General features: G+C 40.7%; 1 protein-coding gene across 3 annotated transcripts in view; it reads left to right on the top strand.

Annotated features, from left to right (window-relative positions):
- The window catches only part of LOC107226816 (tachykinin-like peptides receptor 99D), a 129,138-nt gene that overhangs the window by 78,333 nt on the left and 34,125 nt on the right, over positions 1–16,680 (top strand). For all 3 annotated transcript variants that reach the window (XR_006903618.1, XR_006903619.1, XM_046735940.1), the window contains one exon: positions 16,351–16,569. Coding sequence is in view for 1 of the 3 variants with exons in the window: in XM_046735940.1 (XP_046591896.1) it covers positions 16,351–16,569 (219 nt within the window). In the remaining 2 variants the exon portion in view is untranslated. The remainder of the gene's footprint in view (positions 1–16,350; positions 16,570–16,680) is intronic.

Genomic DNA, 16,680 nt, shown 5'->3' with positions numbered 1-16,680 from the left:
TAAATTGAATGTGAAGAGCGATATCAAACGCAATTTTCTCGTCGAAGGAAAGGAGACTTGAAGTGAACGATAACAGCAACGTATGGAATATCGGTGAAAAAAGAATCTCAAAAGCAAATGTTAATGCAGAATTGGACATAAATCATAACACGAACGTCAATCCCAATGATGACTCAGACGCAAATGTGAATCATAATTGGAATTGGGATAAAAATCCCGACGTTGGATATCAGCGTCCATTTCCTCTGCCAATGGCAGAACTTGAATCAATTTTCATGCAAAAAGCGATTCTGCTACGAAGTCAATCGCATAATGTCATTTCGCTCAAAGGATCGCGATTGGAACGGCAATTCCTCCAAAAGCTCCAAAGTTCTAAATCGAATGTAAATTATGTCGCCAGCTTGCAAGCTAATGCAAATCTAAGCTTGAATTCAAACTTTTACGAAAACAGTCAAACGAGGAACCAAACACCAATTTTTTTTCGACGTTAGCTTCACTAGCTTGGATCGGTCGACCAAACTCGGAACATAGAAGGTTGCCAAGTTCTGGTTCCAACGTAATTCATGTCTCTGAAGTAAGTGCAAACAAAAATTTAAACGCGAATGTAAATCAGAATGTCCATTTAAATGGCAACCCCAACACTGCGTTGCAGCCTCGTGAGCCAAATTCAGTTCCAGAGTTTAATGAGCTTTTCAACAATGGTATTTCTGCACCATATTACCACGCAAACGCTAACGCCAAGTTAACTCTGAGCGGAGATGTTGGGTAGAAGTTGAATCTTGCTCAAGAGTCCCCCGGAATTCTGGTCGCGATCACGAACGTCCGTCGTCACAACATCCCGGAGACATCGAGTCACCTTTTTGCCGGAATTTCTGCTTGGTCCCGCCCCGATCATTACTTACAACTAGCAGATAAGTATGAACGCCGAGGATAATTATAACGTCAAACATAATCACAACGCTCACTCAGATAATGCTGAGCTTTTGGAGGAGGAGCAGAGGAGTTCAAAGAAAGAAGAACGGTACGAGTTGTGGGGCAATAACGAAGACGAGAAAAACGGGTGGCAGGAAATTTGGAATAACAAGAAGTTTAAGAGATTGTTGGAATAAAAGCTCAAATAAATGAGGCAGCAAGGGGAGAGGCAAGCTCAGGTACAGGTGGAAGCTCAAGCCCAAGCTTTCACGGTTCCGCGATAAGAATCTAAGAGTTCGGTATTAAGTCGCTGAAAAGGTCCTTTCAGGGTCGGGAGAAGCAAGATTGTACATTTAATATGCTACCTTGTCGTTTGGTAAAAATAAAAATTACTCAATCGGACCAAGGATAAGCATAAGAAAAATGTGAAATGCGAGATCATGGGTTGATAAATTGTACCAGCTCAGAGACGTGGCGAATTAAATACACTCACTCTCACGCTCACTCAATGTTACACACGTCACAGATATTAGACAATATATTTACAAACACGTGCCGGGAAAGCTTAAAATACATAGAAATACACGAAACAGATTTTCCCGATATACTTACACGACACACGCACCTATGCGTTCCAGAAATTGACAGATGTCAACTCGCACTTCACGCTCGGAAACATTTGTACATTATTGATTTCACCGGAATATAATATATCCAGTAACACTATCTTAAATGTTACTGGATTCGCGAGATTATAGTTTGATTGATATAAATTAGCCGTACGAATATGTACAAATCAGTGTAATATGATCTTTGGAATAAATACACGAAGCTTATCAAATTCTCGTGCACATGTTAAAATTTTTCAGATTTATACACTTCACTTTAGCAAAATCAATCAGAAGAGAATTGTGATTTTGTTAGTTAAATTTATCCGGCTATGAAAAAGCGAGTTTTCAAACGTGAATATTAACAAGTATGCACAGGCAAGCGCAAAAATTAACAACCCTAACCAGTGGTTTATACCGACAAGAATATCAAGCTGCAATTGCTTTTACAGTAAATCTAGAATCCCTTTAAAAGCCAGACTGAATTCGTTCGTTAACTTGATCACGATTGAATTAGGTCGACCAAGTTCGTTTGCTGGATTCGATAAACACCGTTAACAAACCGATGACTGATTAAAATTTAGATGTAGTCACGAGGCATTACTCATGATTACGGAGCCGGAAAACGAACATTCGTCCAACGACGATCCATCATTTAAATATCAATCAATGTCAACACAGTTAAAAAGTGATAGGTTGTATATTCTGCGACCGCGGTAAACATTGATTCGAACTTTTTTGGCGTCGAGTTGACGAGATAGTGGAATCCTCGCAAGGTGTTCTGGAGATGACGCGGAATCTCGATGACAGGCGATCGGCGGCCTGGATCGCAGAACAATCGGCCGTTTGTAGAGGGTCGAGCCGAATGCTGTACATGCCACTGGCATTTGATCTCCATATGAATGGGACTCAAAGGGTAGCAAAATTGGTCCGGTGGATCGACTGCCGGCCGAAAGACGAGGCGCGTCAAAGAAGCCCTTCGATTCGCAGGGAAATTAAAAGCTGACGGTGGAATTCCCTGAATATTTGTCAAACCGTTCGCAGTACAAACAAGCATTTGCACAGCTCTTTAGAGACGACTTTTGAATTGTTACTGATTGGTGCCAACATGGCGACGACTCTCCGTGTTTAGACTGTGTCAGGAATTGCTTCGCTTTGCCTAACCCTCTTGGCAGACACAAGCGAGTGAGACTGCAAACCGGATACCAATAAATATTAATTTACGAACGACAGTCGCTGCGGGGATGGAGAACCCACGGTATAATCGATTTGCGCGTGGCGTATATATCCCAGGGAACACAAGATTGTGGAAATTACCACATAATGTCGTTTTGCCATTTCCAGATCGCGGCACGGGTGAAACGATGGGAATAACTCTGGCTTAAGCCTCTTTTCCGCAAATCATCACCTCGCGTGCTTCTAGTTTTGGAGCTGCGGGAAAAAAGTAAAAGCGCAAAATCCACCCCGCGGACTCAGTCTCTCGAGTAACTCGAGGAGAAATAGGTGAGAGGTAAAAGCTGCTAATAGCTCCACTTACGGCAACGAATTGCCTCTCCAAGAAGACCGAGACGCTTTAAGTCTGAAATTTATCACGGATACCTCGCTTTACAGTGTAAAACTCTCGCCAATGAGATTTTGGACAATTTTTCCCCGCAGACGCGGCCTGCAACACTGTCGATCTGCAGTAGAAGCTGAAGCATTCTGTGCAGGTATGAATAATTATAAAGCAACAATTTCACCTTCACCAGCCATTCCCAGTCAGAGTTTGCAATTCGGTGAAATTCAACGCGAACCATCTGGCACACGACGATTTGTATAAGTCGCTTTGCTCCAAATTCGTTCTTTCTTTCTTTCTTTGTAAAAGCTTTCAACCGCACGAAAAGCCGAAGTAATTCTCGAGCAATTGCTCTTTGAGATACTTTGGCGATCGATAAGAGTTCGGCACGTAGTCGCAATAAATCTTAAGGGTATTCCAACTACTTGCTGTCGGAAGTAAAATACCCGCCTTTGTTTCGACGCGTGACAGGTTTCCATCCCTCTTCGCGACGTTCGCAGAGTTAACAAGATTTTCGGCAAATATTCTCCTGCAAAAGCATTATCAGTTACAAGGAAAGTGATACGTTTTCAGAAAACAGCCTTTATGCATCGTTACAGAAGAAATGGAAGGTGACAAAAATTGTCTCAGGTGAAAATCAGGCATATCAAAATGCCGCAAAGTGAACTTGCAGACCAAACGAAACCCGAATGACAAGAAGAAGTAATCGCAAGTCGTAAACCGGGCAAAAGCTCAAAGGGTCAAATCGATCAACGTTGGTTTCGCACGAATTGAGAAAACGAAAGGTGACACGGCAAGCGGCCTGCGTATAGGCGATAAAAAGTTGGATCCATGATTTAATGGAGAGGAACTATACCAAGGTAGATTCCTCTAGTTGAACCATCGGGCGAATTCCAGTGTGTGCCGGATTACGTGGATGCGACCTGACTCTCGGAAAGACACAAATCACTTTTCCCTCGCCGCCTATAAATTCTTGCGGCCTCAACCCAAGCCTCGCGAAGTGCGTTAAAGTTTTCGAAATCACCGTCAGGAGACTTACTTTCTTGCCTAGCTGGATACACCAGCTACGAAGCTTTCGCGGTCTCTGGACAAATCCGCGCTGATGGCAGGGTCTTTCTTCGGTCTATTTCTTTCCAAACTAGGACTCTCACGATGCGAATTGGTGAGGAAAGAGGGGCCAGACGAAGTTTCGTATTTCGATTAAAGTGGATAATCTGCGATCTATGATAGTGGATTTGGACGGATAAGCGCGCCGAGTAATTTAATCGATTGTTCACTCGCCGAGCTACCGATCGCACAATTACAATTTTAAATTTCCTCTTCAAGCAGTATATCCAAATTCAAATGAACTTGCGAGGGAAATACCTCACTTGGCTTGCCTAGTCTGACTATGATTTTATTTTTAGTTCGGATTTTCAGATTTGTGTAATCAGGTTAAATGTGTTTTAATTACGATTTAGTTTTGCCCCATTATTGCGGACAGTTTAATCTAAGCATAACAATTAAGTATAATTTGTAGCCTGCAGTAAGTTATACCACCCCCAGAATCCATGCCCGTAAATACACCCGGATTTTGTGCAATTCATTGAACAGTTCTATCCGTACTTTTCTTTAGAAGAAGTATTATTCGCTATTAGCAGCCAAATCGAATTAATGGTACGGACATGGCCGATGAGACGATGAATCATTCATTTTCCGACCCCTGTTTTCGATGCAAATTGGAATCTTATGATTCTCATTACATTTGGCGTAGTCGTATATAAATAAGAACAAATTTTCCGACACGCAAAAGGTCAAGGGTCAACCATTCCCTGCAGGATTAATTACCGCATGGCAGAAACGCTGTAGTATATTAAATACAACTCATTGCGGTATGAGCTTACAAAACATATTCGGATTATTCAAGGTTCATAACTCAAGTTACGTGAACGGTAATAATAATAAATATAGTAGTACCCAGAAATAACAATTTACCGAACCAACGCATCAAGTGACTTGTATGTTTTAACAAATACTGATAAATATACCGAAATAAAGATCTCAGTCGTGAGTTTTGAGAAATTGATTTTCTAGAATGGCAAAGATGACGGATATTTTGGAACACAGTGCACCACGAACTTACGTAACTTGTTATAATCTACGTTCATACAATCACTCAAATGCCGTCAATGTATGATGAAACGAAGTTTTAATACAAGTATGTTGTAAAATGTTTTACTTTATCTAAAAGTGTATTTTGAAAAAATTGTATAATTGTAAGTACATGTAGTCAACATAATTGTATAGAAATTTTCAATGGAGAAAACTCGAACGGATTCGTACCACTTCTCCCCGCATATTGTGATAGAATTGTTGCGTATCTAAATAAATATCGATCAAAAATTAATGACACGACATTTGCAGTTCTTTTTGCTTTTTATCATTATTTTTCTTTGATATTACGAGGGCACGTTGAGTATCCGTGGTGAAAGTACCAAAGGGGCTGGCCAAAACTGGCTTTGAATATTTATAAGGAAAGACCCATACGGGTAGTGCTTCAGGCTTACCATAATTCTTATATATTTGCGACATAAGAGCTCATGTTTCCTTTTACTTCGAGCTTCAAGTTACGGCAGCCAGTTTCGGTCGAAATATTTTTCAGCTTCTCCCTGTCATGAAATTATATACGCGGTACGTTCTAGCCCATAAACGAAACTCTCAGCATCGGCCATATGCAATTCCTTCGACGCTCGTTGCGCACAGACGATAACCATAATACGAATACGTTACATATCACTTCATCAGTATTTACGTTCAATTTTATAGGTATCCCGATTTTCTGCTCGATGGAAAGACCGCGTGGTGGGTTCAGATGATCGACACATTAAAGTTTTTTTCGTTATTCATTTGCGACGGAGATTCCTCCAAGTCTCGCTTAGTCCTTAAGGATTATTCAGCCTGTCTGAACCAAAAGTTAGCAAACAAAAATAAACGGTTCGAGAAATTTCCAGCAATAACATTTGCACCGGTAATAATGAACAAGATCGAAACATCTTTGGGTAAATTCGAATAACACGAGCTAAGATATCAACAACCTCGAAAACTGTTTTTTAACCAGAATCAAAAACACCAGAGTTCAATTATTTCGAAGGTTCTTTTACTGTGAACAATTTCATTGATTGATCGTCTCAAGATTTGGCCAGATTCATTTTAATCACTTAGCAGAAACATTGTTCGATTCGTCCTCAGTCATCATCGGCGTAAATAACATATTGATGGATATTTTTGAAACGGTTTTTTCTCTTTTCCCAACTTTTATTTCAGACAGTCCGGTCGATTCATCCTAAAAATCACCGATGCTTTGCACGGATATTCAGTCTCCTTCTTTCGAGAAAAACAAGTTGAAATGAAAAAGAAAAAAAGGAATAAATAAAACCACCGACCGACGTGATCTGAAAATTATGTGTAAAATTTATTATGATTACACCGGCGGCCGTCGCATTCGTGTTTTTCCTTCAGAAATATCACAACTAAGGTCTAAACAAAAGCGACACCCGATATTGCGACATTGCTTGTCTCTTTGGGGTACAAATCCATTAAACGACGGAGGCGGCAGTGCGTGAATAGAGGAATTTGATACTCCGGCACGGGAGAGAAAGAAAGAAAGAAAGAAAGCAAGAAATAAAGAAAGGCAATACCCACACCCTTATCTGAAAATAACTTTGATATACTCGTAAGTACCACGGATGTTGTTCTCCTTGTTAAATGCACGCTAGGACACCGATATCAGTCACTGGCGAACCTGCGGCGACATATCTGGCGCAAACGCTTTCTCGCTTGAACATCTCAACCCCAAGTTGAGGATGGAAACTCGAAGCCAGCGTAAACTTAGTTAGTTCAAATTCTGCAGCAGGATCGCCAACCGCCATAGTCGGACGAGTCCGCCGCTGCATTTCCACAAGCTATTCCACCCACATCATATACTTGTAATGTACATGCACGGCTGCATGGTAAAGCGGAAGTAAGATAGATTCGCCAGCCAAAAAGACCGCCGAGTGATTTATGCCCCAACTTTTCTTACCGCGTATTTTAGTCACACAGCAATATCCCATGTCCTCATCATGCAGTGACCTGTGAGTTTAACCTTTGACAATAACACCGCTCCGAGTTGAAACTCTCTGAACCGTTGGATTACTCGCTATATTACATGAGCGCACGGGGGGTTGTTTCAGCAATTTCCAACTACTAGTTTCACCCCCCAACGACATCTGCTGCTAAAATTTCACTATTTACCCCGATATACCCGAAAACTCGGATCACGTTTACAATAATTTATAGCAGCGAAATTGCCAGAATGGCTGCCTCTACAACGCTTCGAACTGAGGAACGTATGTACGTCCCGAGGAATGAACAAGGATGTGAGAACGAATTGTTCACGGCGAGCTATCAACCTTTGATCCGGCATAATAACCTTTAGCTGAATTCTGAGCTCGCACTAAATTACCGTTGAATTGCGGTGCTTTCAAAAAAATTGTTTTATGCATCCTGCAAATTGCTAAAATTGAACTGGTCACCACTTAAAGTCCATACTGATCCACTACCCGTTTGATGTCTGCAAGTCGAATATCATTCGAAGTTGATCGATGCAGAATTGTACTACCAGGCAAGATGTTATCCTTCATTAACTTCCTCGATTTCACACTTGGGAAAGTGTTATAGAATTCTGGAATGAAGGGCGAAACCTCACTACGGAATTGGAACAGTGTGAAATTATAGCCTTGGAAATTTCTCTCTTGTAACCACCACGTACGAGGTTGAAATATAACACACACCTAGTTCTGGAATTGGAACCCGATGCTGAGTAGGCTCAAGTAGAGATATTTGCGAGTTCTCCGCCAGTCCCGGCAAACTTTCAGCTTCCTGTACCACATTTCTTAACGACATTCCAGTAGATACTTTATCCTTGTTACCAGCTTAACTTTCCCTCCAGATAAACTCCATCTGCCCACGCAGAGCGCGGAATTATGTTGTCTGGTTTTAGTGGCTGGATTTAGTTTGCTTATTCCCTTCGGTGCGCGAGCCAGTAATATATACGGAAATTGTGACAGAAAAAATCATAATTGCAAACCCAATACAGGCTCCGAAACCATCGACTCTAAACTGTCAACGAGAAATTTACCGTTCATTTAAAAAAAACTTTGTCCGGGTTTCTCAAGTTAGTTAGCACCGCTTTGGATCAATTTGACGCTTGAACAGCTGCTCAAGCACGGCAGTAAAATCTACCGGACAACCCATCGATCAATCAAACGTTACGGAATTCAGACAGCTCATTTTTAGGTGATTTATTGTAAAAATGAAAATCTTCCGTATTATTGCTCGACGATACAATCGCAGATGCGACTGATGTTGAGTCATTCAATCAGAACTTAGCTAATCGTTCATGCAGAACATGTGCAAATTATTTTTCAATATAAATGTAAAACCAAATACATATTCCAATGAGGACTCCAAAATAAAATCTGCGTCAAATCAAACAAATCTGGATCACTTCAGTTTCCGAATAAATTAAAATGAGGTACGTATAAGGTGAATATTAGCGAAAGTTAGATGCAAGGGAGAAAATTACGTTACATTCAATGTACCTGCAGATCGAAAACCTTCGACTTGCACGAACAACGATGCACTTTATGCCAATGCGACAACACATGCTACACACAATAGAATATAGCTAGTAGATGTAACTTGTACTCAAAGTTGGTCGGGTGTGGAAAACTATAAAGCTGACTTGTCCCTGAGGCGACTACACACTGCGTACGCTCGATATTTCAATATTTTCGTTCTTCAAGAGGGTGGATATAAAGTTCAAAAGTAGCGGCATTCGGCATATTTATATGTATGCACATATGTTTAGTATGTATACGTATAATGGTCACCGATACACTCACCAACGCATCAAATTTCCTCGAGCGAAAGGGTCGAGCCATTTCAAAGACCGCGTCAGATGGCGAGAATTCTTGACCTACAGCTCATCGCAGCTTCCCGAAATACTCAAATTTGGGAGTCAGGCTATTTTTTGACAGAAAGCACGTCCCAGGAATGTCAATCATCGATCGTTCAATGATCAGACTATCGAGATTCCTGAATCTCCGTAAAAAAAATAACAGCCTCAGCGTTTATCCGATATGATACGTCACTGGTTGGTGAAAACATGTTTGCATTTAAAACGAGAAATTTGCAAATTCTTGTTACAGAACGATCGCCCGATATTCACAAGAACGTAGCCTTATCGGTATCAATAAAAATTCCCCATCGAAATTGCTCGTCTAATGTCGCGCACTTTTTACTCGGTGTAACGCCACACTTAAAAACTTGCGTCGTAATCACAGGCATAGGTACAAGAAGGTGGATGGAGTAGCTGAGTCTAAGACCCGCGCGGCTATCTACCCACTGAATCACGTTGGCCTGGTGTGAATTAATCATAAAACAGTAACGTTCCAGCTGCACGAGCTAAAGAAAATTAAATTCCTCCTACGTGAACTTATCTCCGACAATTTTTTAAGTTAAAGTTATACCTACAGAGTACCGCCGGACGCTCGACGAGACTTTAATATAGAAATGGACGTGAGAGGAATGTTCACTTTCAGACTGAGAGTTCAACGGTTTACGTAAGAAGCTAATCAGACTCGATCAGCTACTACTAGATAATAATAAAGTTCTTCGGATTCGTGCACTGGTGTGTTTTCTCATGAATTTAAAAAAAAAAAATGGCCTCCGAGTCACTACATGCGTTTAGGAGAGTGTGATCACGAATCGCGGATAAATGAAAAATCGTCGATATTGTCGAACAATCGTTTCAAGATGATTTCAAGAAACCTACGGGACCTTGTTCTGCATCACGATCGTTCACGGAATGAGATAAAATGAGTGGGACAATGCGAAAATTAAAGGGAACAATTAGAATCTGTTCCCCCAAACATCCGCTCCTGAGTTCAAACAATTAATTCTGCAGGGACACGGGTGTTTGGACAAATATTTTAATTGTCTATTATACACCTACCAATTAGGGTCGATGGATTCTCGGACCTCCGTTTCAAAGGACAAATAACCTCGTACTCCATGTGGTGTCTGTCTGAAATGTATCCTAAAGAGGGTCATTCATTTGCTCGTCGAAAAACGGTGTGGTAATTACACCAACAAGAGGGTAATTTGGCTAACCTCGATTGACCAGCCTAAGAACTTCCCGCTCGAGAAATTAACAAATGAAATTTATTTTTTATCTTGTTACTTGATTGACTGAAAAACTAGATGACTAATTGAGTCGAAAATCTTATCAGGTTCAAGTTAAGAAAAACCCCATGAATTGAAACCAAAGTCATCCATACCCATTTCTTTGTTAATAAAATATCGTTGGGCGAAAAGTCGATCACACACACACATACACACGCGCGCATCCAGATGTCTATTGGGTAACGATCAAGTTATTTTCTAGACTTCAAGACGCCGAGATCTAGTGAAAACCCAAGTTTTTATTCTTGGGGTGATTATAACAGTTTCCTTCATTCTCGTTTCTCTCTGAAACGAAGAGGAGTATGAAATTAAAAAATCGAACTGACAATGATTGACATCTAAAAATTCTACGAACTTTCGGAACGTGGCTGTCATGAAACGCTCAATATGGTGGCGCCGTTCAACGTCTGGTAAATGCAGCCGGCAATTAAGTCCGTTCCAGATTTTCTTGCGACTCGGGCCGATTTACACCGCGGACATTATCTCGTGACCTCAAACCTCGAACAAATGGTCACGGAGCACATTTCTTGGTCAGCACTTAAAGCTGACGCTTTACAAGATTTACAGCCGTGATTAGCGAAACGTCGTTAGCTTGATTTGAGCTTATTTCCGTATGATAGAGACAGAGTTCCTCGAAGGGTGTCCGGTTTTCGCGAACCACATTTTCATGCAAATTTCTCCAACCCACGTTGGCGTATATCGATGAAAAACTTCGAAAGGCGTTTCGCCGTTGGAAGTTCCCCTGTCGAGGACAAAGAAAGCTCGACTCAAAGTCCACCCAGAGTTTTAAGGACAAAGCCGCAAATAGCGGAGTGCATTAACTTGGAAACATTAGACTTTACCTTAAGGTAAGAAAAGAACTGTTCTTTTCGCCTACTCACGCTGTTCAAACTCCAGGTCTTCGCTCTTCTCTTTTCGTATGATAAAAATAAACTTTTGCATGGATGCACGTCTTTTATGCGTCACACAATCATTTCCGTCGTAAGAAATATACGAAAACGCGCTGCGACAAATTTTCCCTGTCCAGTAAAGCCATTTGTGTCGCGAATATCGCGTTACTCTGAATCACAAAAGCTCCATTCCTACCTTTTGTGGTGATTGCGTGGGTGTACCGGGCTTATAGAATCTCGTCAAATTGCCCTTATTCTCGTTCTCGGCTTTTCCCTTCCATATTTTCTCTCCTTTACGAGGCTTATTTTTTCAAGTCCCACTGCACCTCGAGCCTTGTCTGGCCTCCACTTCTCGTTGACTTCTCTTTTTCACAGAGACGTTTTCACCCATTGCAGTACGTGTGTTTTCAATTTACCTTCTCTTTACTGGCCGGCCCCGGATTCACGAAACACTTATACATATAGTATACATAGGTATACGCGAGTGCGTTCGACGTGTAGTCTTTACTCTGGTATTTCTTAATCATACTTCCGCCTGGGTTCTCTAATTGTTTCAGCTACCGTAGTAAAATTTTAATTATATTGAGCAATTCTACAGGAGAAAAATCAACGGTGAACAAATCGCATAAGACTATTAGAAAGTCAGGCGATTTTATTTAAATTAAATTATTTACTCTGAGCCGCTACATTGATAGAAATCAAGAAAGCAGACGAAGAAGATTCACGTTTTTCAACATCAATTCGATGTTCTGCGAATGTACAGACCGGCATTGAGTGCAATCACCCGAAAGGGAAGACGGATTTGGGCTGAGCTTCTTGCTTCGGAATTTGTCGACACCAATCCTGAACTGACCCTTAGAATTTCGGATACACAAAGACGACCACACGCTAAATATTCGACGTTTTGGGATTCCACTAATCTTGGAGCACGTTTCGCATGCGCGACTTGGCTAGATTGACTAATTGTACAACCAGCAAACTGATCACCGTAAGAAGTTACTGCAGAATTCATGCGTACCAGATAATACATACGTATATTATACTTATATAATAGGGTGTCCGATATTTAGAGTGTTGACGAATTTTTTCCGTCTCACCCCCCAAATCAAATTCAAATAATAAAAAAAACACGTACCGTTTCGTTCCCCATTTAAAATACACGGGTTTCAAACACATTCTCAGTACCTATATATTTTATTGTAAGAGTAATAATGTTCAAAAAAATCCGTAACTTCGAGGTTTTAGTGGGCATTACTGCTACGAATTGCACACCCTGTAAATCCCATTTTCTTTTTTTCCATTTAGCGTAAATGTTATGTAAAGAATCGTGTCCAACAAGGAGGCAACGTTCTTTTCACCTCGCGTATTTGCAATATTCGTCTTCGACTCACCTACGACTCATATTGCAAACTTACGCTCGGCCCGAAAATACCGAGTCTGCTTTCTTGTTACACAATATGCCATCGCCAAAGAGAAATGCCCCTTCCGTGCGAATTTCTACGAACAAAGTAAAGTTATCATATTTCATAACCTTGTGTCTAATTACTTTAGTTCAAACAAATACGAGTACCGTAACGTTTTAATCTGTCGGAGAGAACGGGAATGGAAATTTAACTGAATACTATGTATACAATACATAATATACAAAATGAACTCGACAGATTTATTTCAATTAATCCCATTCACAGTAAAATTATTAACATCTTGACAACAAATTGTTCGGATAATTGAGCTGTCAACACAACGAACGGCAGGTGTTTCAATCCCTTCTCTTGCGATCAATATCGCGAAGGTACAGTAACTCTAGGAAAAATCATAAATTGTGTAAAATAAAAATAAAATAAAAAACAACGACTGCCGATATGACGAAGCGAAAATATCGGTGGACGTAAATAGCGTTGAGTAGTAGAACGAACATGCAATTTCACCACCTAATATTGTGGATTTACTTTTGCGTTCACGGCGCGATCCCAAGTGGAAATAGAGTAGCTCAAACTGGAACTGAATGTCACTGATGGGTTTCGGAGCTCTATATCTATTCCAGTCAGTGCTTTCAATTCTAGAGTCCCACATATCCAGTGAATTTATTCCGATGTCTTCGGAATGGTCGATCTTTGCAAGACTGCAAAGGCAGAAACTCGCAAGCTAAATTTCAAAGTTCTGAGTATAAAATTCCTGGTTATCATTTCCGTGTTTAAAAAATTGACGAGAATCGGTTAAGCTCAAATTTCACATTTTCAATCAGCTGAATTAATTATCCCACGCGAAACCCGTATTGCCGATATGTATAATGCAGCAAACTCGCGATTGAAGTGAAAATTAAGTACCCCGAATAATTATAATTTTCACACGTGGTGGGTTTAATTGGATAAGCGAAATATGAACGCCCAGAATGCAGTATAAACTTAAATTGAAATATACCGGGAATTAGATCATTCTGGATAAACAGACGAGATGTTATATTCGTAGTTGATGGGATAATTAATCGATGGGGAGATATGAGTTCGACATCCCCATAGATATTACAGAAAATTTAGTCGATCATTTTTCATATTGATAATAACGGAAAATAGGCTTTCAAAAAATTGAGTAATTTCTCAAGTGACATTTATATCGACAGAACGTTCAGCCCTTGATGAATTTATATCACGGGTATGATTCCACAGTTTTCGACTCATCCTCGAACAGGGACGTAATTTACGAAACAGAAACTCACAATCTCAGAGTTACACCTCTGATACAGACAGTTGAACGACCGTAAGTAACGCTACTTATACTATACTACAATACTAAACGGTCAGATACATACGACACATGTTGCAAATGCGCTGAATATGATTGCAAATGTATAATAATTAGTTAGGCACACGTTACATGCACGCCACTTGAGCTCGAAACAGAGTTAATTGTAATTGATAACATTATTTTCATAATGGCCGGAATTAGTTCCTGTCTTCTGTATCTATCGAGACGTCGGCGCCCTAATATATTTCAAGATGAGTCCATGTCTATTTTCGAAAAAAGTATAACAGGACCATTGGACGCGCGGTGTTAAATTAGTAAGATTATCGTCTTCCCTTCAGGTTCTTCCGTCTTAATTCTTCTTTGTTACTTCTCATTCTCATCCCCTCTGCCATCATTCAGAGCATCTGTTTCGATTCCTCGTTTTCCTCGTGAATATTCGTGTAAAGCTGAGTCATGCTGACAGGGCAGACGCCCCGGTGTCAAAATAACTTAATCGAGTAATTTCAAGGAACGACCCACGAAACTTTCCTCAAGCTAATCTGGTTGTAAAGACGGAAGATGGTACGTTCGAGCTTCGCAATGATTAAGCAGGTTTGTGAATATTTTTATAGTTCCGAAGACTCATCCCTCCTTGTAACTAATTTTTAACGTCAATATGTCACCATCGCACGTATGTTACTATGATTGAATTACATTTCGCTCCCAATAAATTTATATAATACATGGAGAAAAGTTGAGTTATACCACCAAAATTTGCAGTTTGCGTCTGAATTCCTATCCGCATTAGTTACGGTTTTATAACGAGAATCGTGACGGTGCGGGCGGTTACTTTGACCCTAACTGAAAGCGAGTGTCAAACTCCTCCTAACAATAAAACATACCAGCTTGACAAAAATAAAATACTCAAAATACCTATGATTGTGGAAAAGCAATAACGGTCGTCACCCTTGTCACCTTGACGAATGAAACACCTCAGACAAAGCTTCACCTGATTTAGGTACGCATTGTGTGTACACGATCGTCCGAATAAAATGATACCGAAATCTCAGGCTTCCAAAGGGATCGGCTCAGAGGTGCCAGGAGGCTCCATGACCCATCCGTTGGCAATATTTACTGCCTCTTTGTGTCGACCTTGAGACCCTTTGGAGTTTCGCACAGTGAGAGCCAATATCCTGTCAAAACGTACGATCCAACTTTACTCCCGTGCCATCTGTCGTCATGTATGAGGATAAACCACGATTCAAAAGCACAAGTCCCATACAGGCTGAACACGAGCACTATCGAAAATTCGAACGCATATAATTCACTACTCACTCATTATAAGACTTATCCGAAACGGTAAGCTAATGATTTTTCACCGTGGTTCTGATTTCAAGTCTTGGTACTTGCAGATACACGAAACAAGTGGCGAAATCGTTTCACACGGTTCTTCCATTTCACTCTACCTGTCATCGTTCACTGTTTCATTGTCAACTGTCATCATTCTTTCCAACGAAGTGAACAATTGGTTCACCGATTAAACCCCATCGAAGACAAAGCCTTAAGACTCACTGCCCGATGATCCGAAACGAACCGATGGATTTGGTGGCGAGGCATCCCCGTAAGCGCCAAATCGGAAATTGAACCGAAAAGTTTAATGAATTACGTAATTTATGGTGCGGTTGATATGGACGGTGGAGAAAAAATGGTAGTACAATCGATTGTTTCTGAAAACTACATTATGGATCGCCATACATGAATATTTTTGTGAATGATTACCAAAATATAATTAACAAATTTTAGAACATAGAAGCCTCGTAATCATTGTTGATTGTGAGATAAACAATTAAACTACCCGAAAAATTTCTACATGATAGATCCCGTTTCGAAACAGCTGGGGATATTGTTCATTACAGATGCGAACTGCAGGTGCATTTTACGCGAATTGGACTGAAAGCTGGAGCGATACGAATGATAGCAAAAAGAAAACAATAAACTATTCCGATGAGATCCGAAACATCTGCAGATCCGTTTGTCAACCAAACTTTAACTGAAATGATTCGATTGATTTGTGAGTTATTAATCACAAAAATGTAACCGAACCCCGTGTACCATCATCGCTTGGCCATAATCTTCAGTGAAAAGTTTTCCCTGCAAGGGTTACTGTATGGATGAAAATTGTATTGTATTCCTCGTTATACGCATATCATGAACATGTTTGAAACCCTATATAAGTGGTAACTAGTCTCCTGTGTCAAGACTAGGTAAATTATTGTTATCAAATCTTACGAATTTCCGAGATAACTCGTACGGTCAATTTTGCATACCCGTGTGAAATATGATTCAGGCACAGATTTCGACGTAGCGCTAACCGCGTGATTAACTCTGATTGCAGGTATATGGCGATAATGAATCCCTTGAGACCGCGAATGGGACGACGAGCCACCTTGTGCATTGCGGTCGCCATATGGATGGTCGGCGCTATTTTGTCCCTTCCGATGCTCCTGTTCTACACTACCTTCACGCAGAACTTCGACAACGGCGAGGTCCGAGTAATTTGCTACAGCGATTGGCCGAACAGAAGTGACGACGGCCTCAGCTACGGGGAATATCTGTAAGTACCGATCCGACGAATTAGAACCTCCGGTGGGTACCTTGGGCGTACCTACGCGTCACCTTCCCCGCGCTTTGCGAATACGTACCGATTTACCTACGCAATGAATTC

The sequence above is a fragment of the Neodiprion lecontei genome, chromosome 3, assembly GCF_021901455.1.
Source record: "Neodiprion lecontei isolate iyNeoLeco1 chromosome 3, iyNeoLeco1.1, whole genome shotgun sequence".
NCBI lineage: Eukaryota > Metazoa > Arthropoda > Insecta > Hymenoptera > Diprionidae > Neodiprion > Neodiprion lecontei.
Note: the sequence above shows the minus strand (reverse complement) of the source record. Positions and strands in the feature narration are given on the sequence as shown.